This window comes from Narcine bancroftii, chromosome 11 (genome assembly GCF_036971445.1).
Source record: "Narcine bancroftii isolate sNarBan1 chromosome 11, sNarBan1.hap1, whole genome shotgun sequence".
NCBI classification, from domain to species: Eukaryota; Metazoa; Chordata; class Chondrichthyes; order Torpediniformes; family Narcinidae; genus Narcine; species Narcine bancroftii.
Genome location: NC_091479.1, coordinates 79,968,807 through 79,996,633, shown reverse-complemented (window position 1 = coordinate 79,996,633; position 27,827 = coordinate 79,968,807). Strand labels below are relative to the sequence as shown.

Sequence of the window (27,827 nt, the reverse complement as noted above, 5' to 3'; positions counted from 1 at the left end):
TCCAGTTAAAGATGTTTTATGGCGTTAAGGTTACAAATTTGCTTTTCGTTATCCTGCTGTGTTGAAATTGTTTTTTGGAAATTATCAGTTTCAATTCTTTGAGAGTGAGCAAGAGGCAATGGTTTTTGCTAATTCGTTACCGGATGTCAAGAGGACAAAAAAAAGAGTCCACCATTATCTCCTCAAAGAAAATCTGATAGACTTGGAAATGGACAAAATGGCAAAAATGGAAAGAACAGGAATGGAAAGACTTCATCTACTTTTGAAATGAGTTCACCATCTGGACCGGAATCTCAAGGCTGATTTTTTTTTGTAATATGTTAATATTTTTAATTGGCTGGCTGGGGAGGAGGGGGTTGCACCAACTTCTTTGTTAGTCATCAGTCACTAGTGGGTAATCCACACCCAGTTTTTTTTAGGGAGTTACTATCTTTTGATAGTTTTTTTTGGTTTTTTTTTCTCTCTTATTAATGAATATTATTTTTATTTGGAGGGCCTATATATTTTAATTTGAGGGTTCTATATATATTTTTAAAATTTCTTTTTTTTCTTTGTTATTATTAATTTTGTGACTATTTTTTGTATCTAGCAATTGTATTAGATGTGTCGAATTTGAAATTTGCTACCTTTAATGTTTAGGGATTAAATAATCCAATCAAGCGTAAGTGAGTTTTGGCTTACATTAAAAAGATGAAGATTGATATTGTTTTTTTTTTACAGGAGACGCATTTGAATGAAAAAGTATGAAATTGAAGAGGGATTGGGTTGGACATGTTTTTTCTTCTTCATTTAATTCCAAAGCTAAGGGAGAAGCAATTTTGATACATAAAAATTTATCTTTTCAATTACAATCAGTGGAAATGAATGTAGGACGTATTCTTAAGTTGAATTGCAAGATTTTTAATGAATTTTGGACTTTACTTAACATTTATGCACTGAATGTGGATGATGAAGCATTTATTTCGGATGCATTTCTGCTTCTAGGACAAGCTAATGAAAATATTATGGTTGGAGGAGATTTTAACTATGTTTTGGAACTTTTAATAGATAAATCTCCAAAAAATGTTAAACTTGGGGGATCATTTTAAAGAAGGTCAATTTTTATCATTTAATCAAATGAGGGAAGATTTTGGTATTAATGAGAATTCGTTATTTGTTTATTATCAACTTCAATCTCGAGTAAAACAAATATTTGGTAGAAATATGATTTTACCTAAATTGACTAAATTTGAATCTTTTCTTGTGATTGCACCAAAGAAGGGATATATTTCATTGATGTATCAAATATTACAGGAAAGTATGGAAAAAAAAGGGATGGAATAGATCTAAGATTAAATGGGGAAGGGATATCAACTTTACTTTTTCTGAGGGTGACTGGTTAGATATTTGTCATGATAGTGTTATTAGATTGATAAATGTTTGTTATGCAATGGTTAATTACAATTTTTTTACATCAATTGTATTTGACACCTGAAAAGTTTTAAAAAATGGTTTTAGTGAATCAGATTCTTTTGTGTATTTACCTTTATCTGTTGCAAAAAAATGTATAGCAAGTACATGGAAAAATGCTAATGTGATTGATTTTAATAGATGGTATAATGAGATGAAAACTTGTTTAGTAATGGAAAAAATTACATATGCTTTACATAATAATTTTTGTTAATAAGTGGTCTTTATATTTAGAATATTTACAATTAGATTTACCTTGATTAGATTTTAGTAAATATATTTCAGTTTTCTCTTCTCTTTCTTTGGCTCTCCGCTGAGAGGAGGGGGGTTCTTTTTATATATATGTGAAAAAATTTTATCGTTCATAATATGTATTTTTCTTATTGTATGTAATAACTGTTGACCATCGCCTTCCCAAGATCGTGTTATATGGCGAGCTCTCCACTGGCCACCGTGACAGAGGTGCACCAAAGAAAAGGTACAAGGACTGCCTAAAGAAATCTCTTGGTGCCTGCCACATTGACCACCGCCAGTGGGCTGATATCGCCTCAAACCGTGCATCTTGGCGCCTCACAGTTTGGCAGGCAGCAACCTCCTTTGAAGAAGACCGCAGAGCCCACCTCACTGACAAAAGGCAAAGGAGGAAAAACCCAACACCCAACCCCAACCCCAACCAACCAATTTTCCGCTGCAACCGTGTCTGCCTGTCCCGCATCGGACTTGTCAGCCACAAACGAGCCTGCAGCTGACGTGGACTTTTTACCCCCTCCATAAATCTTCGTCCGCGAAGCCAAGCCAAAGAAATAAATAAAGTTATGAAAAAATGCTTTAAAAGCCTTCTCTTGTTGTTTGATGTTGTTTAAACTCTATTACAAATGATGTGCTGTTGCTACTGGCCTGTTTTTTTTAAAATGACCAATTATCTGAAAATATTTAGCTGACAGAGGCCTGGTCCCGACAATTTTGGATAATTGGAGTTATACTATAGTTGGATGATTTTTAAAGAAGTTTGCAAGTTGCATTATGGAGACGATTCAGTAAACCACATAACACTTACAGTTACATCCAACTTTTCCAATGCAAAGAGCTGATGATCTACTTGAACAGACCATAAGAGTTTATCTGACCCATCCATCAGTTTCAGGGTTCCTGTTCAAAAAATTAATAAAAAACATACTTTATTTATTAGTTAGCAGAACTCAAGAGTGACATTGCATTAAATTTTAAGGACGTAATAACATTAGTAAACTACTCAGGAAAACAAAAGGAAATATTCTCAATCTTAAAACTATTTTGTGTCAGATCAATTTTTTTTATTTCAATCTTTCAATATCTTTTGGTCAAGTAACCAAAAGTAACAGTTAACATAGTCGTTAGTGCAACTCTATTATAACACAAGCAACCTGGGTTCATACCCAGTGCTATCTGTATGAAATTTGTATGTTCGCCATGTCCGCATGGGTTTTCCCCAGGTGCTCTGGTTTCTTCCCATCCCTTAAAGCATTGGGGGGGTTGTAGGTCAATTGGTGTATTTAGATGACATGGGCTTGTGGGCCAGAAGGACCTGTTACTGTGCTGCACGTCTAACTGAAATTTCAAATGACTTATGGCATCCACCACTATGCATCATTAATATTGCCATCAATAATATTGTCTGCGAGCTCATTAAAATGAATATGGTTTCTCTTTCTGTCCTTTATATGCTCTCTTGTATTAATATGGAGATTCAAAATTTTTCAGAGTAAAATTTCTGGCCAATGTCAGAATATGCTTAAAAATAATGGTGTAAAAACTGAAAACCACCTAAAAGAATTCTTAGAACACTGAATATACAGGTCACCAGAAATTAGGCCCCTCCAGTACAACTTCAAAGCAGTTAACACCTCTTTTACTGTTAGAATGAAAATTATTCCTTGCAGAAGAAATAAAATGTTTCTCATCAGAGAAGGGATTGTTGCTGAGGCACATCTTGTCTCAGATTTTTAAAAGTTCCTTCTTTTCCCTGACAATAGATATGCATACAATTATTCTTCTTATAAATGCTGTGAAATATCCCAGGGTACAGCATTGCAGCTAGGTGGCACAGTGTTGCAGCTCGCAGAGCCACTGCCTTAGACCTCCAGCAACCTGGGTTCAATCTCAGTCTGTGGCAGCGTCTGTTGAATTTGCATATTCTCCACCACTGCTTGCGTTTGAGAGATAGTTTCTTACATCACCAAGTGTAAGTTGGTAGGTTAATTATCCAGAAGAGATGAAGAAATACCAAGGAAATCATTCTGTCCTGAAAAAAATAACGAAGCACTATGCCTGATCCAAATGTAAATAATCAGGTCCAGTTTGGCTCAGGTTAGGTAGACATGGTCCAGTTTTTACTGTATTGGAACTTGGACCTGCCTTGGAACACCAGGCTCCTTACAGAGAGCACTGCTTGTCCAGGGTCATAAAGAAAGGGAATTTGAAAAGATAAGATTTTGGCTTTTTAAATGCAAAATAGCTTTTTACAATTGATTTCACAATTTACTTTGAAATGCTTATTTTGAGATGGCTTTCTACTTTATATTGTGGATAAGTACTAGACTACTAACGTAACGAGAGGCATCAAACTTGCATCACAAATACATTAAAATCCCCATTATCTGGAATTCAAGGAACCGGAAAAAAATAGCAGAAAATAAATAGGTTAAAAAATACTGTAATGGATAATACTGTAATAATATAAATATTAGGAGGAATTGGTAAGATTAGTGGGTTACATACATACACACATTTTAAAACAATCTTATTTGAAAGACTGAAGAATTCATATTCATTAACATTGCACGATCTCTGGAGAATGCGAGGCACATTTCACAAGTAGGTGCTAATTGAAATGACCATGAAATAAAAGACCATTGTGTGCAGGTGACAAATTGGCTGTTAAAAAGTACTTTCAGTGTGCTCACAGAAAGATCACTCCTAGGTTTTGTTCATCTAAGACAACATCTTGACCAAGGAGAACTCCTGTTGTTTGCTGAAGAAGGTGGGATCTTTTTGCAAGTGAGAGAGTCACATGGGTTTTCTGGGAGTCTCATTTGGGGGAGGGGGGGGAAGAGAGAGAAGTTAACAAGCTCTCTCAGCTAGTGTGGGCGACACTGAAAAGAGACTGAACAGTGCAAGCCAGGAAGAGCTGGTTGGAAACAAAGTTCCAGAGCAGTGGATGGCTGGAAGTGCTATCTGTCGGATGTTTCTCTTGGAATAAAAGGAACAGAAAGGAACTCTGTGGCGGCAGCCTGAAGAAAGAGGTTACCATCTGGAAAACACTGATGGGGCAAGTTTCATCAGCGAGACCCTGAGGTGACTAAAGTCTCTGCAGCCTTCAGTGGTCAGCCTCTTTGGCATAGTGCTGGTGTCTCAACCAGGCATGCCAGGTCTAGGAGTGCCAACTTCAGCTGGTCTGTGCTGAAGACCTCTGTCTTGCCTCTGACCTCCAGCTCGAACAGCCCCATTGTTGAAGATGACCCAGAATGGATCATCATATGGCCTCTGAAGCAGTGGACAATGTGGACCCCTGCAAATGAATACCTACTCACAGTCCTGCAGGTCTTTGGGTATGTTGGTCCTTGCGTGTCCATGCCTGAAAGGTGGAATCAGGGCCAGGCTGAGGCTGCAGCCTGCTGAGGAGCACTGTTTACCTGGGAATGGTATGAATTCTCCCGGGACCACCAGTGGACTAGTTCGGCCGAAGAGGTGTCGTGGTCCTCTTTGGGTACCGTCTACCCAGTTGGGTCCTTGGAGTCTGATCATGAATGGAGGAGCCTGTGGAAGTGCTCCACCAACCCATTGGACTGTGGGTGGTAAGCTGTTGTGTGATGCAGCGAGGCAGCGTTCAGGCTGGAGAGGTCGGACCACAGACTTGAGGTGAACTGGGCCCCTCTATTGGATATGATGTGGGACAATAACCAAAACCGTGCCACCCAGGATGAGCGGAGGGCCCTGGTACACGAGGTTGTGGACGTGCGCCATATACTCCTGTTGGTTCCTGCTCACCACCAGATGTCGTCCAGGTACATGAAGGTGCCATCCAGGTCTCGGCCCACTGGAAGGTCTGTGTGGCGTTCTTTAGCCCAAGCAGCATTCCGAAGAGGCTGAATGGGGTGATGATGGCGGTCTTGGGGATATCATCAAGATGTACTGGGATTTGATGATATCCCCTCACGAGGTCCACCTTGGAGAAGATCCTTGCCCCATGCAGGTTAGCCACGAAATCCTGAATGTGCGGCATGGGGGTACAAATCCAGCGTTGTATCCTCATTGAGCTGGCAGTAGTCGCCACATGGTCTCCAGTCTGCAGTTGTTTTGGGTACCATGTACGAGGGAGAAGCCCATAGGCTGTCTGACCGCTATACGATGCTGAGCTCCTCCAGCTTCCTGAATTTCTCCTTTGCCAACTGGAGCTTCTTGGGAGGAAGGAGTCTTGCCCTTGCGTGGAGCAGCAGGTCCTGGATCAGGATGCTATGCTATATTCCATGTAGGGGCATCACTGTGGTGAAATGGGAGGGTGAACGCTGCAGGGAACTCAGCCAAGATCCTGGCGTACTCATCGTCCGATCACTGTACAGAGTCCAGGTGGAGCACTGAGAGCCTGTAGTCTTTGAGAGGGAAGGTTTGAAAAGTCTAGACATGGACCAATCTCCTTACCTCGAGGTCCACTAGTAGGCTGTGGGCACGCAGGAAGTCTGCCCTGAGGAGCGGCTGTTCCACTGCTACCAGAGTGAACACCCATGAGAAGAGGCTGCCTCCCAACAGCAGTAGGGCTTTGCGGGTACCGCAAGTCCGAATCGTGCTATTGTTGGCAGCCCTCAGCGTTGGGCCCGACTGCCTGCTCCTGGTGTCCCGTTCCCACAATGGCAGGATGCAGGCCTCTGCTCCTGTGTCCACAAGGAAGCATCGTCTGGACTGGCAGTCCCAAACATACTGAAGGCTGTCTTGTTGGCCAGCCATCATGGCCATTAGCAACGGCTGGCCCCGGTGTTCCCCTGAAATGTGCATGGCAGCCTGCACTGGTGGGCTCTGGCGCCCCATTTCTGGGGGTAGACACACCACTGGTCATCTGGATCACCTCCTCTGAGGCGCTGCTGTTCTCTTGGCTGCTGTGCATGGGTCTGGCTGCGGGGTTTAGTGACAAGACCCATAGACGCCAAGCACTCTCTCTTCTGTTTCCACAGAAGATCCATTCGTGCTGCAACTTTCCGGGGATCACTGAAATCCATGTCAGCAGTTGCCCCAGGAAATCCTGCTCAAGCATGATGCTGGGCTCATGTTTTCCCAAGAGGGCCAAAATCTCATTCATGAGGGATGACAGGGGCCTATCCCCTAGCCCATCCAGGTTGAGCAGCCATGGTTCTCTCTCACGCCATGAGAGCCTGAAGGTCATGATCAGCAAGTCCTTGAAGGCAGTGTACACACCTTCTGATGGGGGCTCCTGGATGAAGTTGGCCACCTGGCCTGTTGTGTCCTGGTCCAGGGCGCTCACAACAACATGGTAGTACTGGGTGGATTCTACTGTGATCTGCCAGATCTGGAACTGTGCTTCAGTCTTATGCACCAAAAAGTCGACAGCTTGAGAGCAACTGCATTGACTGCTGCCTGTTTGCTGTCTAATCTGTCGAGGTCACCAATTGTAGCCACGCGCACGTAGTATAGTCAGGTTAAGTTCTGAGTTTTATTAGGGCTCAGGCCCGACTTTTATTCTTGCACTGTTCTCGCCGTTGCTCCCCCCCCCCCCCAACCGACCTCACAACATGCATAACAAAAGCCAGTTTCCCATGTGCAGGTACTTTTCTTCATAACAATGCCCTTCTTTCCCGTCTATTGGCTGCACAGTAATGCCAGTGCCATTTTGGGGTCACTGGCTTTAAGCTACCCTTGCCGTTCACCCACTGTTTCGCTTGTTGGGGCCAGCGCCTTTGGTTGCACTCGCCGCCCAGAGCACCGCCACAGATCTGCATTTAACAATCAAAAATTATCTAAATTAGTCTGGAATCAATCAATTGGCTCTCAATAATTGACTGTCCCATGTGCTGTTTTGAAGAAGGGTGATCAACCTAAAACTTTAATTTTGCTTCTTTTTCCACAAATGTTGCCTACCTGCTGAGTGTTTTCGCAATTTTCTGGTTTATGACAAATCTGTATTCCTGAGACTAATTTGCCTTGTATCATTAAGACTGTAGAAAATGGAAACTTTCATTAGGACCTTAATACAGGGTTTTAAGCACGAAGTATAAAAGGAATAAATATAATTACTTGGAATGCATGCACTTGATATTGTCATCTGAGCTCAGAAAATCATGGTCAGGATGCCTGTGGAATGTCTATGTCTTTTTATTTTCCATCCTAATCATTTGAATGATGTCTAATTCACAGCAGCAATTACAGGTCATAACATGGACTATATTGCATTTACAGCATTCCCAATGACCTAGATGATTATAACTTGCACAAAAATTCTCTTATATTTAGAAGAGAGGCATATTATCAACCTCTCTGTAATTTCTGTGTCACTGTCTTCTGAATAGAAAAAAAATGGCAACTGATTTAATTGAGACACCTAAATTGAGCAATTAATTGCAGTCCACAAGATCAATGTTCACAGTGAAGAAGATTGCTGTGAAGACAGGAAATATTCTGCAAAATAGGTCAATGAAGTAGGAGGAGAATGTCAAAATAAGCCTACAGCCTGCTGTGTTGTTCTTCCCCCTGCTGCTATAACAGACTTAATTAACCAACAGCCACACACATCTTGGATGGCAAAAGAAGAAAATTTTTTCAAAATTCCGTATATTTCGGTGTACAAGTTGACCAGCAGATAAGTCGACCCCCCCTTTTTCAGCCTCATTTTAATAGTTTTATCATACATCAGGCGTACAAGTCACCCCATAAAAACTGTGTTGATTCAGCTGTTGGGGATTGGCTGAGGGTGGTTGTGATCATGGAGGCTCCAACAAAATGACAAAAATATGAAGCGAGTTTTAAGTTAAAAATAATAGAAATGGGCAAGAAAACTAACAACTGTACAGCTGCAAGAAAATTTGATGTATACGAAAAGCTGGTAAGAGATTGGAGAAAGAAAGAGACTCCTAAGAAAAATTTTAAAAAAGGCAATATTCAATAAGAGGAATCACTCATTGGGCAGAGTTGGAAAAAATCACATCGCAGCATGGGTACGTGAACAGAGGCAAGATTGCCACATGGTCACACAAAATAAGAGCGTTTGCACTAAAGTGGGCAAAGTTAGACCCAGAAGGCAATAAAGGTTTTGAAGCTACAGAAGGCTGGTGTGAATGTTTCAAGAACATGAAAAATCTGCCATTATGACAAAAAAACAAAGATTGCACACAAACTACCAAAAGATCTTGATCATAAATTTGTACGTTTTCACCAGTTTATTATATGTAACCAGCATAAACACCAGTTTGCATTGGCAAATATTGAAAACGGACAAAATCCCTATGAATTTTGACATGATAGGCAATAGAACAGTGGAATGTCAAGGTGTGAAAACTGTGCAAACCAGAGTACAGGGCATGAAAGGACAAGGTTTATGGTGGTGTTATCGTGCATGGCCAACGGGATGAAATTAAGACCCATGGTAATCTTCAAAAGCAAAATAAAACCTAAAATAAAATTCCCAGCAGATATTTTTGAACATTTTCATGAAAAAGACTGGATGGATGAAAATGGTGTAAAACTATGGATAGATAATGTGTGGCACAGGTTGCCAGGCGGTTTACACAAGGAATGAAGTTTGCTCGTCTGGGTTATGTTTCATAGCCACTGAACAGAGAAGCCTAAAAATAGATTAGCACTAAATAATACTTACATGGCAGTTATTCTGGGGGTTTGACGTCTCTATTGCAACCTCTCGATATCATTCAAAAACCATGTGCACGAAGAATGGAATACATGGATGATGAGTGCAGAAAAATTGTTTACAAAAGGTAGAGCAATGCCTGCTGCATCAAAGCATGGGATAATGTGAAAGTAGAGACTAATAAAATCATTTTAAAAGTGCTGTATCTCTTGAGCAATTGAAGGTACAGAAGATTTATTGTGGAACACTGACAACAAAGATGAAGCCACCTCTTCAGATACAGACTGGGACCTGTATGATGACTGCTTAAACGGTGAGAATATGGATGTGTTTGACGTGATCTTTGCCTCAATGAATAGTGATTTTGAAAGGACTCTAAATGTGTTTTTTTTCAATAAAATTTTCAATGAAAATTTGTTGTAGTTGTTTTTTTTTAGTTTTTTCCCAAGGGTCCACATACACCAAGACGGTTTTCTAGGGTCGACTTGTATGCCAAATAGGTATCCAGCATTTTTTTTTTTTTTTTTAAGTTGAATTTATGGTCTCAAAAGTATATCTGGCATGCAAGTCGACCCCCATTTTTTGAGAAATTTTTGATGGTTTCAAGACTCGACTTGTACACCAAAATATATGGTAAACTTAAAAAGTAAGCATAAAAAAAATGTTTTAACTAATGTTTCTTGAGTTGAAATTAATAGTTTGAACGATTCTGCATTAAAATGGTTAAAGAAAATAAAATGTACAATTTTATATAAACTTTTATTAAAAGAAAGGATATCTTCAGTTGATTATGGGGAATTGAGAAATATAAAAATGCTGAATTTAGAGTTTTGTTTTCTTTATTTTTCCTATTTCTATACATCTCCCTCAGTAAGTGTGAGATACAGCATTACCTAATTCTCCGGCATTCACAGAATATCCCGCCTAAGACATACTATTTATTTTTGAAAGGACAACCATATTTGCTTAATCTACTAGAAAATTGAAGGTTTAACTAACAGGGTTAATAAGGGGGAAAGCACTGGGTATGATATTGCTTGATCGGTTTGACCTATCTATAATAGCTACACTTGCTGCCTACTCAGCCCTATAATGTTCATTTCTGTCCCAGCAAGCAGTTTCTCCAGGTCACCACAGTAGATGTCTCAGCTGTCCTATTAAATTTGTTTAGGTCATGTGAATTTTGTCACTGATGTAGGCTCCATAATATCCAAATGCTTGGATTGGTAAATTGGGTTTTTATTTGAATGGTCTGATCAGGGTCCTAGTAGCTATTAACCATTCAAATGAAAACCTTTTCTTCTCATCATCTGAGGGAGGTGCAAATTATTTTGAAAGGAGCAAGGAAGACAGGTGAGTCTAATCTCATTTGAAGGGACTTGAATTTCATTTTCCAAGTGCCCTCTTCACATAGTTTACAGACATGTTTACAAATTGCAAATATGGCCCAAATCATAAATTCAGATTTTAACTGGATCCAAGATGTGTTTGCTCCTCAAACCTCCTCACTTTAATTTTTAATGAAGCCAAGAAGGGGTGGGCTGATCATTAGCTATGAGAAACAAAATGGAGATTTAAATATTATTTCAAAACTTATTTTTAAATGTATATTCATTTCCATTAGCAACTAGCAGCCAGATTTCCCAAAGAGAAAAACAGAGTAAACCACAATTTAAAAAGTAGCCACCCAAACCGTTCCACAATAGGTCCAACACTGGAATCTACCAGGCAATATAGAAAATTGCCCAGGCATGTTTTCACAAAAGGGAGGACATTTCACATTGAAAGGAAAGGTTGAGAGGAATAAAGGCTGAATGCAAGTCATTGAGACAAACCTGGGGAGACACCTTGATGAGCATGGAAAAACAAGGTCCAAGAGCCCTTGTCTATGCTGTAAAATTCTGTGACTCTAAAACAGATCAGGATAATTACCCCACAAAACGTCCGCACTCAATCAAAGTGGTTTGATGGTGCTTCTGAACAGCATTTACTTGCCAAGTTTAATATTCACTGGGATTACTTGGTGCCAAAACCCATTAATGCCTTGGTTCCAAAATGAAGCAAAGACCCGAATTCCAAAGATGACACTGGAATAATTGTCCTCGACTAATATTTCTCTGAGTGTGCTGTTAACGTTCACAATAGGAAACCACTCCATTTGGTTGGAGTCATATATTGCACAAAGCAAGACAGTTGTGGTTTCTGACAGTCAATCATCCTGAGCTCAGAGCATCAATACAGTGGTTGCTCAGGGCACTGATCATGTCCAACCATCTATGACTACCTCAATGACTCTCCTTCTCAAACCCGGGAGGTGGAACAGTTACTGTCAACTCCACAATATTCAATTCCACTCCTCAGAAAATAACTCATGCCTCTTCTGTACATTCAGACCTGGACAACATTAAATTTGGACTGATGAGCAACAGGTAATATTTCTGACATGATATTGCCAACAAGAGAGAAGTTATCATCTATTCATTATTTTCAAAGGCATTACCACCACTGAGGCACTCATCATCAACATCCTGAGGATCACTGTTGACATTGCAATTCAACTGATTATAAGAGCAAGTAGGCGAGCAGACATCCTGCAGGGAATGATTCACTTTTTGACAATCAAAAGGCACATCAGAAGTGTGATGAAATACTTTTTTTGTTTTGGGTGAGTGCACATCTAACAATATTCAAGCAGTTCAACACCATCAAAGACTAAAACAGCCCTCTGAATGGCACATTTGCTCCATATTTATTCCCTCCACAACAACAGGCTGCAATGTGCAATGCATTTGTCATTTATACAACACTGACACCACTATCCAAACCAGTGACCTCTACCACAGCAGGTTCCCTCCAAGTCACACAGTATCCTGATTTGAAAGGATACTACCATTTTTTCCATAATAACCTGACTAAATCCTAGAACTTATCAGAATTATTAGAGTAGCTTTATCAGAAGGATTACAGCTGTTCAAGTAAGTGGCTCATTATCATTTTTTTTCCAAGGCCTATTAAGAACAGGTAATTATTGTTGGCCTTGGCAGCAACACTCACATCCTGAAAGATTTTTTTTTTTAATTATCCATTTATTTACACTTGACCATCAACAGACCACATCCTCAAGTACCATACGATTCTCCCCATGCCCCTCAGTAACAACTGATAACTCATAACCATTTCTGGAAAACCTATTCTCCCGTGTTTTCTGAAATCATAATATTCATCTTCGTGAACACTCCATTTCTAGCAAACACAGCAACTCATCTGGGCAAAATCCAGGCTTTTTTTCTCCCAAAACTCGAGATCAGTTTACTCTCATATTCTACTTTCTCTCTTAATAGTCCTCTTATAACTATCCATTGTAACACCTTATCAGGTTTGGACAAAATAAGCACATGTACTGTTAGGTAAAAACATCATGAGCTGGGAATGTAGAAGGAATAACCCAGTGCTGGGCCGTAACAAGATGCAGTTGTGACCTTGTACTCTCAAGATAAGAGTGGGGATGACAAATTGATGTGCAGGAGGCTAGCAGAGAGGGATAGCAACGGTTTATTCATTGGACAATGTCATGGTATGATAATTTACTAAGTACGTATCCTGAGGTATAAAAAAAACACCACTTGCTGATAACGGCAGAATGCGCCTTCTCCAACTAACACTGTTAGTTGCAAGAGTTACAATCCGGCAATAAAGAACAAAGAACCTTGATTTCGACTCAGTCTGGTGTTTGACTCACTCATTCATGAACAAAGCAGACCTAATAGTACTTAAAACTGACAAACTGTGTGAGTGACCTGCTCAACTATAACAGAGTAAATGACTAGAGTAACATCTCCAACTGTTTCAATTTAGTACACAGTAAATAATTGTTAAAAACATTACTTTCACACATCATATCTCAAAGATACAAAATCAATTATATCATAAAACTTAATGACTTATCGGGTTTATACACAGGGACAAGAATATTATTCTCACCATCCAATGTACACAGTGCAAATAAGCCAGACTTGGACACATCATCACAAGAGCCTGCGGGAAAAAAATAGAAAATTATTCCTATTTATTCAATTCAAAGTTATATTCCCCTCCCTATCTTTGCCCTTCCACTACAAACAAGCTCAAAGATACAAGGTCTCTCTCGAAATGTTACTGAATTAAAATATTAGAGCATCTTCACTCAGCCCTTCTGAGAAAATCTATTGGTATACTTACAATGGCTTCTTAAAGAAAAAAAACTAAGGTGAGCAAAAAAACTCCATCTAACTCCATGACAAAGCAGAGCCCGACAAAAATATAAATACTGTAATGTGAACAAATCTAACAACAAGGATCACATCAGTCTGAATTACTGAGATGAAGATGCTTGCATTTGTGTGTATTGCTCTCACATGTTAAGCTCCAAGGTATCACTGATAACAGGAGTATGTTAAATGTCCTCTATCCATCTTCCCCAGCTGTACCAACTGCCCCCAAAAGTTTTAAATGTATTGGCCTTAAAGGAACTGCCTGCGATGAAAGGCTCTTGATCAGAGCAGTGGAAAATCTTCTAAAACAATCTAACATATTGATGTTCATTTTGCATTGAATTCATGTAAACTGGGAAGCAAATATGTGAAAAGTGAACAAATCCCACTCATCTGTTCTCCTCCCAACCCAGCTACAACCAAATTACATCGTCTAATTATCTGGATTATCAATCACTCCATTATCTTCCCAATTAACATGGTAATAATTACTAATTCAGCATAGTGTTTGAAATATGAAGTCAGATCAAGTGTGTGAGGTGTTCTTCATTCCTTTTGCAGCTGTTATAGGAATGTAAACACCATTAGGCCCAAATTACCTAACCACTAAAGAAAAATACTGTTGGCTTTTTAATCACATTTCAGTTGTCTTTAAAAAAAGTCAAAACTTGTATCAAACACTTTCCCAGAGTTAAATCTTTCACCCCCATACTTATCCAGCTTCATACATTTTTTCTAAATTTTTCTCTTTGCCTTCTCTCATACTCTCTGTACACTTCTTTAAGAACCTCTGTTCAGAATTTGGCAGTTAATTGTTGACAGTGCTTTCTTTTAAAAGGTATTAAACACAGTTCAAGTTTAGCTTCATAACACAAGGACTCCAAACATTAATTAAAAGGAGATATTTCTCCCAGTGCACCTGCCAACTTTCATTTTTAAAATACCACTAAAATAGATTGAGTGGTCTTACATCTCATTACTGATAGTGGACATGCCAAGTGCAACATTGACTAGTACACTTAATTGCTATATTGCTACTTGGCTGGCATCTTATAGTAAGGTTCTATTGTGAAAGTTAAAAGTTGAAAATCACAACACACAGTTTGAGAGGGTTCTACTTTATCAGACCCAAATATAAATAACTTTCTATATTAGAAATTTTTTAAAATTATTGTGCAGCTCATTGATAGTGGAAGATGCTATATAAACACATCTTTCTTCCAACAGGCTAAGAATTTTAAATGCCAATAACTATTCTAAACACGAAATAAATACAAAATTAAGGCAGTTGTACATATACTGTACACTAAAGATATAAAATTCATAGCTGCCATACCAAAAAAATAGATATCTAACATACAGTTGAAAAAAATACATGATGACAGTGTGCAACAAATAACATGAAGGTTTGTGGAAATTTTTAAGTCATTTTTCAATGTCATTCTGATAGCATCGCTTTTCTATGCTATAAACTCAAACAGCCTCAGGTTCAAAAGCCTTAAAGGAACTGCCTGCGATGTACAACTCTGATTATCCGAAATCGGATTCCCCGAAATCCTCATTTATCTGGATTTTTTTAACATCAGAAATCCTCATTTATCCAAAATATTTCAGAGCCGAACAGACCTCACAGGTTGATAAAGAATTCACCCGACATGAAATTAGAATGATTGCCCTCATTTCAGATAACTCCCTCCCACTCTTTCTTTCCACTTCTTTATCTTCTTCTATTGACTTTTCTCCAACTCCCCCTCTCAAACTGCATGCCGCTGCCTCCCAGGCGCAAGCGGTCGGAAGAGTCCTTTGTCCTGGTGTCATCAAGGCGAGCAACCTCCCAGGCAGGAGTGGGACCTTGGGCTCAGTGGCGTTCCCTCCCCTCCCCTCCTATCCTCAGCACACCAGACGCTGACTCCGAATCCTCCCCTTGGGCTATTTCCCCGGTGTGCCTAGGGGAGGATTTGGAGTCGGGACTCCAACATTGTGTCTCTGCCGTTGGAAATCAGGAACCTGCTGACTCACCAATGAGTGTTTCACCAGCTCGGGAAACTTCCCCAGAGATAAGTGGCAGCGAGGGGTTCGTCACAGGGATTTGCAGCGGCAGTTGGGTGGTCTCAGTGATCAGTGATGGTTGGATGGTTTCAGTAATTGGCAGCCGCATTGAGTTCGTCTTGGTGATCGGCAGTGCCAGCATTTTTTGGAGAGAATTATACATTATTTTAATGCTTAAAAAACCTTCCCATGCTGTTTGTTGTTGTTTAAATATTAATACGTGATTTGCTGTTGCATCGGGATTAAAGTGGTATGTGAGTGGAAAGAAAAAGTTTGAGATCCACTGATGTAGAATAACATCTGAGAGCAACATACAGATTGAAACAAAAGTAATGGTTCAACAGAAAATGCAGAGGCCTCTCACATAATTAATAATGATGCGAGAACCTTCTATTATATTATAGCCATTTCCAATGAATTAAAGATCCTCTGAAGTGGTTGCTTGAATGTCCATTTAAGTTTTGCTCAGCGAAAATAATGTACTGTATTTCTATACTCAGTTGGAGTGCACGAACACTGTCCCTTCCAAAAAGCATGCCTTGCTGGAGACTTTTGTTATGCTGTTACACTGTAAATACCCACAGTATCAAGTTTAATACCAAAATATTGTCAAACTTCATATCCAAGACCTTTGCAGTAGTTATCCACCCTTTTCACCCAAACACAATTTTATAGTATTTCTTTACTTACTGTAGACCACCTATAACAAACATACCAACCATCACATTTTTAAGAATTTTCATTTTTTGCTGTTGTGAACATGACTACATATTTGTTTTACATATTAGTGATAGTTTTCCCTGCCGAGGATCACTTGTAACAAATCCATGAACCACAAGCTGAGAAACAATGACATATTTTATGCAATGCAAGATGGTGATTTACCTGGCCAAGTGACCATTCATCATTAGTTAAGGTTTAATAACCCATAGAAATGCTATGTAAACCTCTGTTCATCGCCATATTTGTTAACTGGACAAACAAAAAACTAAATATCGAGCAGTGACTTCAATTTAATTTGATAGTAGGCAAGGATGTGGAATTATTCAGAGGCTTACCTCTGTTTATGCTGCCAATCAAATGAGTGGAAACATTCTTATTATGAATCCGTCCTGAAGTCTGGTGTAGAATTACATCCCGAATAAGGCCTTCACTGCAAGGGCAAATAGGGAAGAAATTTAACAAGAGAGAAAGAGGTTCTCTATAAATAGCAGGACTACCAAAAGGTGCACTCTCCCCGGCATTCACAGATTATAGCAGTATTTGCTGAACAAAACATTCAATTTTCTTTCCTTCAACAGCCTCCTATCAGGTTAATTTACTTTATGCAAATTATAAAGTGAAGTTAAAGATTGAGAGCTTTCGAGAAACAGCAGCACAGACAACATTCTCAAACTTGATCTGTGCAAACCCTTGAGCAGAGGACCAGTACCAAATCTAAGACATAGATAAGGCACACTTCCTGTCCCTCAACCACCGTCCTTGTCATTTAATGACATTTTCATCAGGTTTAACATCTCCCAAAGTCCTGGGATTCACCATAAATGCAACCAAAGCAATCCCACAAATGAAGTAGATACAAAACAAATAAAAGACAGGGTATTGGAAAAGAAGAAATTCACCTTCTAACATCCTAAAGTTTTTACACCATTTTCTAACCATAAGTTTGGATTGTTGGAATACTTGCATGGATCAATGAAGCCTCAGGATCTCTCAATATCACCTAGGACAAAGCATCCCACTTTTCGTTTTCTTTCTTTGGCTTGGCGGACGAAGATTTATGGAGGGGTATGTCCACGTCTGCTGCAGGCTCGTTGGTGACTGACAAGTCCGATGCGGGACAGGCAGGCACGGTTGCAAGGAAAAATTGGTTGGTTGGGGTTGGGTTTTTCCTCCTTTGTCTTTTGTCAGTGAGGTGGGCTCTGCGGTCTTCTTCAAAGGAGGTTGCTGCCCGCTGAACTGTGAGGCGCCAAAATGCACTGTTTGAGGCGATATCAGCCCACTGGCGGTGGTCAATGTGGCAGGCACCAAGAGATTTCTTTAGGCAGTCCTTGTACCTCTTCTTTGGTGCACCTCTGTCTCGGTGGCCAGTGGAGAGCTTGCCATAGAACACGATGTTGGGAAGGCGATGGCTCTCCATTCTGGAGACGTGACCCACCCAGCGCAGTTGGGTCTTCAGCAGCATGGATTCGATGCTTGCGGACTCTGCCAGCTCAAGTACTTCGATGTTGGTGATGAAGTCACTCCAATGAATGTTGAGGATGGAGCGGAGATGGAAGCGTTCTAGGAGCCGTAGGTGATGCCGGTAGAGGACCCATGATTCGGAGCTGAACAGGAGCGTGGGTATGACAACAGCTGTGTACACGCTGATCTTTGTGTGTTTCTTCAGGTGGTTGTTTTTCCAGACTCTTTTGTGTAGTCTTCCAAAGGCGCTATTTGCCTTGGCTAGTCTGTTGTCTATCTCGTTGTCGATCCTTGCATCAGATGAAATGGTGCAGCCAAGGTAGCTAAACTGGTTGACCATTTTGAGTTCTGTGTGCCCGATGGAGATGTGGAGGGGCTGGTAGTCATGGTGGGGAGCTGGCTGATGGAGGACCTCAGTTTTCTTCAGGCTGACTTCCAGGCCAAACATTTTGGCAGTTTCTGCAAAACAGGACGCTGTTTTTGTATTTGCGCTGGAGAGCTGGCAAATACAGAACTAGAGGGGTCCTGATTGACCCCAAACTGAACATCAATGAGTGAACAGATTATTCCTGAGTAAATTGTGCTCACTAACATTGTCAACAATATCCTCCATCAAGTTTGCTGATGGTAATTAGATAAACTGACTTTGTCCTGTTTTTCTGGAGATTGGGTGTAACCAGACAATTCCCTGTTCACATGGAGATGGTAGTGCTGTCCCTGTACTGAATTGGCTCAGCTTAATTGCTGGTTCTAGAGAAAATCATCAATGTTTTCAAGGAGTGGTCAGGTTTCATAGCCTATGTCGGGCTCCCAGTCATTTCTTCACATGGAGCTAAGTGAACCAACTTAAGATCAGTTTCTGCCAAGGATCTCAATTCCTGGGATGGTTTGACTATTGTGTGAGGAGGGATTGGATGAACTCGGCCTGTGTTCAGAGTTTAATGATGAAAAGGGATATTATTGTAACATACAAATTCTTAACTCTGGTACAGTGTGCAGCTTGCACATTTTCCCCGCAACTGCATGTTTCCTCTTTATGCTCCAGTGTCCTCCCATGTCACAAAGATATGTTGACAATAGGTAAAATAGCTACCATAAATAGAATAGGTGAATGGAGGGAGAATTGGTGGGAAGTTGATAGGCTCATGAGATAATCTGTTACAGGGCAATAAGTGAGGGAATCAGATTGCTCTGACAAACGGCACAGATGTGATAAGCCTATTGGTCCCTTTTAATGTTACTGTGAAATATAAGGATCTAGCTTGCCCTTAAAAATTCAATCCCTTTTATCCTCAAACTTTTCTGCAGTCCTCAAGAAGATACATATACAAAAGAGAGAAATGTAAACAAAGAAAGAAGTGCAAACAAACTGACTGTGTAATACAGAAAATAAATATTTAGTAATAAATAATATGCAAAATAAGAATCCTTAAATGAGTCTTTAATTGACCATGTTTTGAGGATCTGATGGCGAAAGGGTAGCAACTGTTCCTGAATCTGATAGTAAGAATCTTGTGGCACCTATACCTATTTTCTGATGGCAACAACAAGAACAGAGCATGTTCTGAATGATGTGGATCCTCGATGATTGCTGCTGATCTCCAGTGATAGTGTTTCATATATATTTTTTTGATGGTGGGAGAGTTTTGCCTGTGATGGGCTGGGCTGTATCCACATCCTTTTGTAGGGCTTTCCACTCATACCAGGCCATGATGCAGCTGGTCAGCACACTTTCCACTACACATCTGTAGAAATTTACCAAACCTCTGCAAACTCCTGAGAAAGAAGTGGTGCTGATGTGCTTCCTTCTCAATGCCATTCAGGTGTTGGGTCCAGGAAAAGTCCTCTAAGAATTTTCTCACCCTCTCTACCTCTGATTCCCCAATTATCACTGTATCATACACCTCTGGTCTTCCCCTTCTAAAGTCCACAATCAGCTCCTTGGTTTGGGTGACATTGAGTGCGAGGTTGTTGTTAGTGCATCATTCAGCCAAGTTTTCAATCTCCCTCTTGGGTGATCTTCCATTCCAGATCATCCGAGATGCCCTGGCCCCCTCTGCCCCTAGATGCAACAAGGATAGTATTCCCCACCACCAGCTTCCACATCCAACATATTATCTATCCTCCGCAATTTCCATCACCTACAACATGAACCCACCACCAAACACATTTTCCCCTCTCTGCCTTCCCCAGAGACCACTCCCTCCATCACTCCTTCCTTCCCACTAATCGCCCCTTTGGTACCTACCCTTGTGACAGCATAAAGTGCTACATTTGTGCCCTCACCACCATTCAGTTCTTCCAAGTGAATCCGCAAGGGTCATCTATCTACTGCATCCAGTGCTCCCATTGTGGTCTTCTCTACATCAGAGAGACTGGATGCAGACTGGAAGCTCATTTCGCTCTGTCCCAGTGGCCAACTATTTCAATTCCACACCCCACTCTCATACCAACATCTGACCATGGCCTCATGCACACCCAAATGAGGCCACCCATAAATTGGAGGAACAACACCTAATATTCCATCAGGGCACTCTCTAACCAGATGGCATTAACATTGACTTCTCTGGTCTCTGTTAGGCTACTCACCTGTCTCCCTCTCTTCCCCATCGCTCTTTCTCCTTTCCTCCAGCTCTCCAACTGCTTCCCTCCCTATTCATGAAGCTATTCCCTTCCCTTATCACTTCTCAGCTTTTTCTTGTGCCCTCATCCAATTATAAACTCTGGCCTGTGGGCCTGTACTCTTCCCCTCCACAATTTTATTCATAGCTTGATTAAGGGTTTGTCCTGAAACGTTGGTTATATCCTTATATCTTTGCTACGTAATGCTGCATGACTTGCTGAGTTTCTCCAGTATTTTTGCATAAACTACAAAGTGTCTGCAGACTTTTTTATCTAATGCTTGAATAAAATGGTGTGGGGAGGGCTTGCCTGCATTTTGCTCATACAGTATGTTTCCGATCATCCAAAATGTTTGGCACCGGACCTATCTCAGTTAAGCGGATCTTTCAGATATTCGGGAATTTCCTCTAAAGCAACCCAGTAGTATCAGAATACTTGTATTGCTGTCACCAAACCCCAACACCATCCCACGCAGTCGCTGATCCCCGACAATGCCATCGCCAATCCTGCCCAGGAGCACGAGGTCTCAGCTCAGTGGTAGGAGATTGCACAGGGATTGTCCTCCAGCAGAATTTCAGCGACCCTATTAAAAGGGTATTTGACAAATGGAGGGGCTCGGGCAAGCGGAGAGAGAGTGTGGCTTGGGTGGGTAAGTAAGGAGAGAGTGCAGCTCGGGTGGGCGAGCGGGGAGAGAGCAGCAGCGCTCGGGCAGGCGAACAAAGAGAGAGCAGGGAGAAAGTGCAGCTTGGGTGGGCAAACAGGGAGAGAACGCAGTATTCAGTTACAATACTGAAAATTCCACAATGCAATTTATCACAAAGTTGCAGTAACTCATGGCAAAAAATGTCTATTTATACATAAACAATCAGTGCTTTCCTTCAATGTGTACCCTGTGGACAAATGTCTCCTTTGTAAAACTGATACCCCGTAGCCCCACTTGAGCATGTAAATTTTTTTTCAATATGTGACATCATTTCTCACCAAAAAAACTTTTGGATTTTCGAAATTTCATTTGATTTGGTTTTCACTTAATCGGAAACATACTGATGAAGGGCTCAGGCCCAAAACATTGGTTATGTATCCTTTTATCTTTGCTACATAAAGAATGCTACATTGACTTTTTGAGTTTCTCCAGCATTTTTGTGAAAAGGTTTTGGTTTTTTTTGAGTCAGCTCTCAGTAAATTGGTTTCCACAATTACAAAATTACAAGGCTGAGTGAATTCAAATATAAATTGCCGAAAATAAAACACTTATGATGTCATGAAAGGTACAATTCAAATCAAAACTTTTCTCACGGTTGACAAACAGTAGGTGTCTGTTCAAATTTCAGAACAAATTTGTCATGAACTGAAATTGGGTGTTACCAAAGTTCAGATGCTCACACTATCTATTTCTCGTGAGCAGTAATAGTGTTGTTTTACTTTTTTTATAGTAATGTCGTACGATGGTTCTAATATGTATGTTTGCATTTTGATGCTACTGCAAAACATGGAATTTCATGACTTATTTAATGCTGATTCTGAACTGCCAAAGATAGGATATTAATGGAGCTCCCCTGCCATATAGTGGCAGGGAAACGTTATTGCAAATGTAGGCTTGGAGATTAGTGATGAGATGAGAATTTGACATATACACAATTCCAATGTACATGTGCACCAGAATTCTTTCTTACTGCAGTGTACCAGTAAGGTACATAAACTACAAAAATATAAATTTTCAATAAGAATGAAGGTAGGCAATCAAATGGAATTGACAGAGCTGATGGATCAAATAATGAAAAATGTCATCTACTTCTCTGTGTGGTTGGTGTAGCAGTTAGCGCAAAACCTTTACAGTGCCGACTGTCAGGACTGGACTGGAGTTCGAATCCCACACTTTATGTGAAGAGTTTGTTATGTTCTCACCGTATCTGCGAGGGTTTTCTCTGGGGGCTCCAGTTTCCTCCCTTCAAAAATATACTGGGTGTAGGTTAATAGGGTGTAATTTGGGCGGCATGGACTCGTAGGGCTGAATTGGCCTGTAACAGGGCTGTATGTCTAATTTAATTTTAGACATTGATTTCAAACTTTCCTCCCTGTGCACTTTTTACTGAAGATCTTAAAATCTACACCTTATTGTTTAGAGCTCAGAGGACCCATAAACCCAGCAGCAATAGATATTCACCAAGACAAATAGTTCCTTAAACAAAAGTTGCTTTTAATTATCTTTAAACATGAAAACAGAATCAAACTTTAACTTATCACTATTAACTTACTTTATAACTTACTTTACTTAACTTAACCCCCTTGTAATTCTAAGCGCACGTGTATGTAATGTATGTAAGTTCAGAAAAATTCTTTGGTTCAGAGTCCAATCTCACTTCTCATTCTTCCAAGTTCACTGGTTGCAGGCAATTCTTATACTGTGCACAGAATTTAACGTATAAAGTTCATCAGGCTCGAAAGGTAAATGGTTACCGCTCAGGAAGGTTCTTGTTGGTTTTCAGAGAGAGATGTGTTGTTCCAGGACATCCACAACTGATGTACTTCCATTAGTCACCTCAGTGTCTTGCTGGCAAAACTTGCCCCATCAGGATTCTCCAGTTGATAACCTCTTTCTTTCAGGACACCACAGAGTTCCATTCTGTTTCTCTTATTCCAAGTGAAATATTAGACAGCCAGTCTTTTCCTCTTGCATGAACCACAAGGACTTTGACCAGGCTGTCTTCCAAAAGCTTGCCAGCTTGTCCCAGCAACTTCTGCTGACTAAAACACTGTCAAGTGATCTCTCTCTCTCTCCCACACACACACACACACACACACACTCTGAGACTGAGGAAGCCTGTTTGACTCTCTCTGCTTACAAAACCACATGACCCTCTTACAACAGTCTCCTGCAGACAACAGCAGCTCCAGCCTGCTCTTTCATCTGTTGCCTTTGATAAACAATAATCCATTAGTGACATCTTTTGAGCACTCTTCAAAGCTCTTGCAAAAAGGTGTGAAAAGCCATTATGTCTCCAGTATTTCAAATAAGATCTGTTTTAAAGAGTTTGCATGTGACCTACTCTAACAAACCTTTTCCAATTTATCTCCTAAAATCATTTCTATATACTCTGTCATATTATGTCTTCCAGCTAGACTGTAATTTTTAAATTAACTTTGGAGTTAGGAGAGCTAATCATTGGGTATCACAAACTACTCTATCCTGTGTAGCCAACTTCAGATCCAACACAAACTATAAATTTGCTGATGGCACCATTTTTGGGCAAATAACAGAAAATCTTGAGTCAGAGTATCAGACGGATATTGAGAATCTGGTTGTGTGATGCCAAAACAACAATTTTGCTCTCATAGAAACATAGAAGATAGGAGCAGGAGTAGGTCATTCGACCCTTCGAGCCAGCTCCACCATTCAACGAGATCATGGCTGATCTTAAAGTTCAGTACCCCGTCCCCGCCTTCTCTCCGTAACCTTTAACACCTTTATACTGAAGAAATAGATCTAAATCCCTCTTAAATATATTTAATGAACCTGCCTCTACTGGCAGGTTCCACAGATTCACCACCCTCTGGGTAAAGAAATTCCTCCTCATCTCGGTCCTAAATGGTTTGCCTATTATCCTCAAACCATGGCCCCGGGTTCTGGATTTTCCCATCATTGGAAACATCCCATCTGCATCCATTCTGTCCAGTCCTGCCAGAATTTTATACGTCTCTATGAGATCCCCTCTCAATCTTCTAAACTCCAGCGAGTACAATCCCAATTTGCGCAATCTTTCCTCATAAGTCATTCCTGCCATTCCAGGTATCAGCCTGGTGAATCGCCTCTGCACTCCTTCCATTGCAAGAACATCTTTCCTTAGATAAGGTGACCAAAACTGCACATGATACTCCAGGTGGGGTCTCACCAAGGCCCTGTACAGCTGCAGTAAGGTATCCTTGTTCCTATACTCAAACCCTCTTGATATGAAGGCCAACATACCATTTGCCTTTATAACCGCCTGCTGTACTTTAGGATGGGGTGGCCAAGGGACCATGCATCAGTTTTCACTAACAGGATGGCAGTAGAGATAGTTAATTCCTTCAAATTCCTGGAAGACCTCTCCTGTAACCAGCACATCGAGGCAATCATTAAGAATGCACATCAATGCCTCAAATTCCGAAGACGTCTGAGGAAATTTGGCATTTTAGCAAATATTCTACTGAACTCCAGGGGTACTGTGATTTGGAAACTTGAGCGCAGCACCAACATCCCATCCACTGAAGACATCTATCTATGTGAGATGACACCCCGTCGTAATCTCTTCTGACTCCTATCTTCAGACAGAAGGTACAGAACCCTGATGTCCAGAACCTCTTCAAGAACTGTTATTTCCAACAACCATCAGGTATTTGAATCACCCAAACTACCCTAAATCTATCCAGAAACTACCCCAGGATCACCAAAAGAACTGCATACATTATTGAAATTACAAGCTTTTTCTTGCATTAACTCAACTGTAAATATTGATCAATCTAGCCTTTTATATTTATTTTCTCTTTTTCTGCCTTAGCATATTGTGGTAATTTAATGTATACCTTGTAGTTGGTGTACGTTATGAACCTATTTGGCTGTAGCAAATATAAATGTTGGTGGGTCTGTACTCGATACTATGTGCATGACAATAAACTATCATTCCTCATTTGACTTAAAGACAAGAAGTGGGGGAATATACATGCACGGACAGAGTGATGACTTATTTCCACTATGCAATTGCCCTTTTAAGGAGAGCACATTGAAAAGGGAAATATTACAACTTCCATGCAATTGCACATTTATTTGACCACATCAGTTTTATAATTCATGATGGGTTTCCCTTCAATGTCATTTTTCAACACTCTCAATCCTTGCAACTCACAAGAACAGGTGCTGGCTTTGAGGGATCTTACATGGAAAGCCTTCATAGAAGTACCAATGTCCAACAAAACCAACGTTTCGGGCATGAGCCCTTCATCAAGGTATGATCAAAATGTAGGCAGGCACCTGAACAAAATGCTGGAGGAATGTTCAAATGCCTTTCTACATTTTGCTTTTACTTTGTTGAAGGGATCAAGGCTAAAACATTGATTATGTATCTTTATCTTTGCTCTATAAAGTAGATTGTTTGACCTGCTGAGTTTTTACTTCAATCACTATGTCTGCAGACTTTCATACTTTACCCAGTGTTCAACTGATGACCCAGGATTATCTCACAAAGAGTTGCTTTTTCAAGTGAAACTATTGTGTATCTCATGCATGTCCTTGCAATATAGCATGGTTCATTTATCTTCCAAGACCACAAACTTCAAATAAAATAAACTATCTTCATGATATAATTTTTTTGTAATTATTTCCTAAGGGCAAGGCAAATTCTAGAAGCAATGATCATATTATCAGTTTGGACTGTGGTCATTCTCAATGATTTGTTCGTAAAGAAGAACAAAAAAAAGTTGCTGAAAAAAAAATTTAAAAGCTCCTGGATAACTTACTTAACTAAACAAAAAAGCCTTAAAATTTAGAATGAACCAAGGGAAATGAATTCAACACCAGGAAATTACTGCCTTTAGCTATAACTGAACATATATCGTGTACAGCACAATAAAGGTCATTCAGCCCACAATGTTGTGCTGGCTCATATAAACCTAATCTACAATCTAACCCTTCCTTCCCTCGCAGTTCTCATCACCCTCGATTTCACATTCATGCCAAAAACCATTGAAATATAAAGAAGTGAGGCCCTATTATTCTTCACATGGTACATTGGTTCACCAATGTGAGAGATCCCATTCGCACATGTGCAGCCATGACTTGTGTTGACTTATGAGGAGCAACACGCGATTTTTGATGCGGGAGCAAAAAAGCACTGGGGAGTCATAGTAGAGCGACCCAAAAAAAGCACAAAAATATTGGGCCTGTGGGAGCAGAGCTCTGAGGGAGATCGCAGGACAGCGATCCACAAAAATGGAATCAAACCCCCAAACGAGCCCTCCGGAGAAGGAGGTGAGCGGTAAAAATTCCGGACTGCCGGTGGGAGGTTCCTGGGTTCCGATGAGGGGAGGCCCCGATGTAGCCCTCCAGAGGTGGAGGTCTACCAGAAAAGGTCCGGGACAACCAGTGAGAAGTTTATCGGGTCCCGATGAGGGGCTGGGGCAGAGGCAGGGCAGCAAGAGCCTGAGGAGGAAGGCCTCCAAAAAGAGCTCCTGCAGCGCTTCGATAGCGCCAAAAGTCCAGCGGGCTTGCCGTGATGCAGTGTCCCAGCTGAGGAGCAGCAAGTCCGAACTATCTCCATTGGGGGTGGAATCAGGCGGCAGTGGCCTACCTTTGTTGAAGGTGGGGCCCAAGGCTGGCTGCACTGACCTAGCTTTGTGGAGGTTTGGGTCTCAAAAAGCAAGCAGTGATACTGTTATGCCGCTACATGAGGTGAGCTGCATGAGATGATTGAACCTCAGTATATCAAGTGGCAGTGAAGGGGAGTATCTCGCACAAGAGCAGGTAGGACCTGAGTCAAACCTAACACATCGCGTAGCAAAGCTGCCCACTAGACGGGTGAGAATAACCACCAGAAAAAGGCCGAAAAGGTCTGCACAACGGGCACCCATTCGATTGGGGTCCAAGCATAAGGCCTGCAAAAGAGTAGAGCCTCAACCAGCGATGAAATTGTAAGTCGCCTGGACAAATGGGAGGAACTGGTGACGGCCATGGTGAGTAAGTTTCCTATACCATCAGAGCAGGGGGAGGAAATTTATGATTATGTATGGGAAGATGCTGAAGGGCTGGTAATGGAGGCCAAGTCACCCAAATCCCCATACACTGCTCAGGCCAGCCAGGAGAATATACCGACTATTGTCACGAAGTTTACAGTACCGAGGAGTATCAGCCAGCCACTAGAGGATGATATTGCGGGGTCAATAACTTATATGGTATCGAATGCTTTTCATGAGACAGTTCTAGAAGAATCCATCAAGAAGTACCCCTGTCCTGTTAACTGCCCTCTGTAGGACATGTCTAAGGTAAATCCCATAATATTGGACAATTTGAAGGTTCCCACAAGCGCAAAAGAATGAAATGCAAAGACTACAGGTGTCACTGGTTAAAGCTATCACTGCATCCGTGCAAACGCTCTCACGTGATTTATCGGAGACCCAACAAGACGCTCTGGGGTTGATATCCCATGCAAACTAAGAACTGAATCCTTTCAGGAAGGAGCTGATTAAGCCCAAGGTGTAAGATATGCTCATTTGTGCAGACCATTTAACCCTGTAACGAAATTTCTATTTGGTGACGATCTCAGCAAATAGGTGAAAGATTTGAATGAGCAGCAGTAGGCAGCGGTTGGCATGGTCAAAAGAACCTGTTATGTTTCACGCCTATTGCAGGTATGCGGTGGAATTTAAACGGGTTAACTGAGGCGGTTTCCTGCTCC

General features: G+C 40.8%; 1 protein-coding gene across 3 annotated transcripts in view; it reads right to left on the bottom strand.

Moving 5' to 3' along the window:
* itfg2 (integrin alpha FG-GAP repeat containing 2) overlaps window positions 1–27,827 on the bottom strand; it is a 166,140-nt gene that overhangs the window by 115,362 nt on the left and 22,951 nt on the right. For all 3 annotated transcript variants that reach the window (XM_069903662.1, XM_069903663.1, XM_069903661.1), the window contains 3 exons: window positions 16,656–16,750; window positions 13,280–13,333; window positions 2,507–2,598 (listed from right to left, as the gene is read on the bottom strand). In XM_069903662.1, coding sequence (XP_069759763.1) covers window positions 2,507–2,598; window positions 13,280–13,333; window positions 16,656–16,750 — 241 coding nt within the window. The remainder of the gene's footprint in view (window positions 1–2,506; window positions 2,599–13,279; window positions 13,334–16,655; window positions 16,751–27,827) is intronic.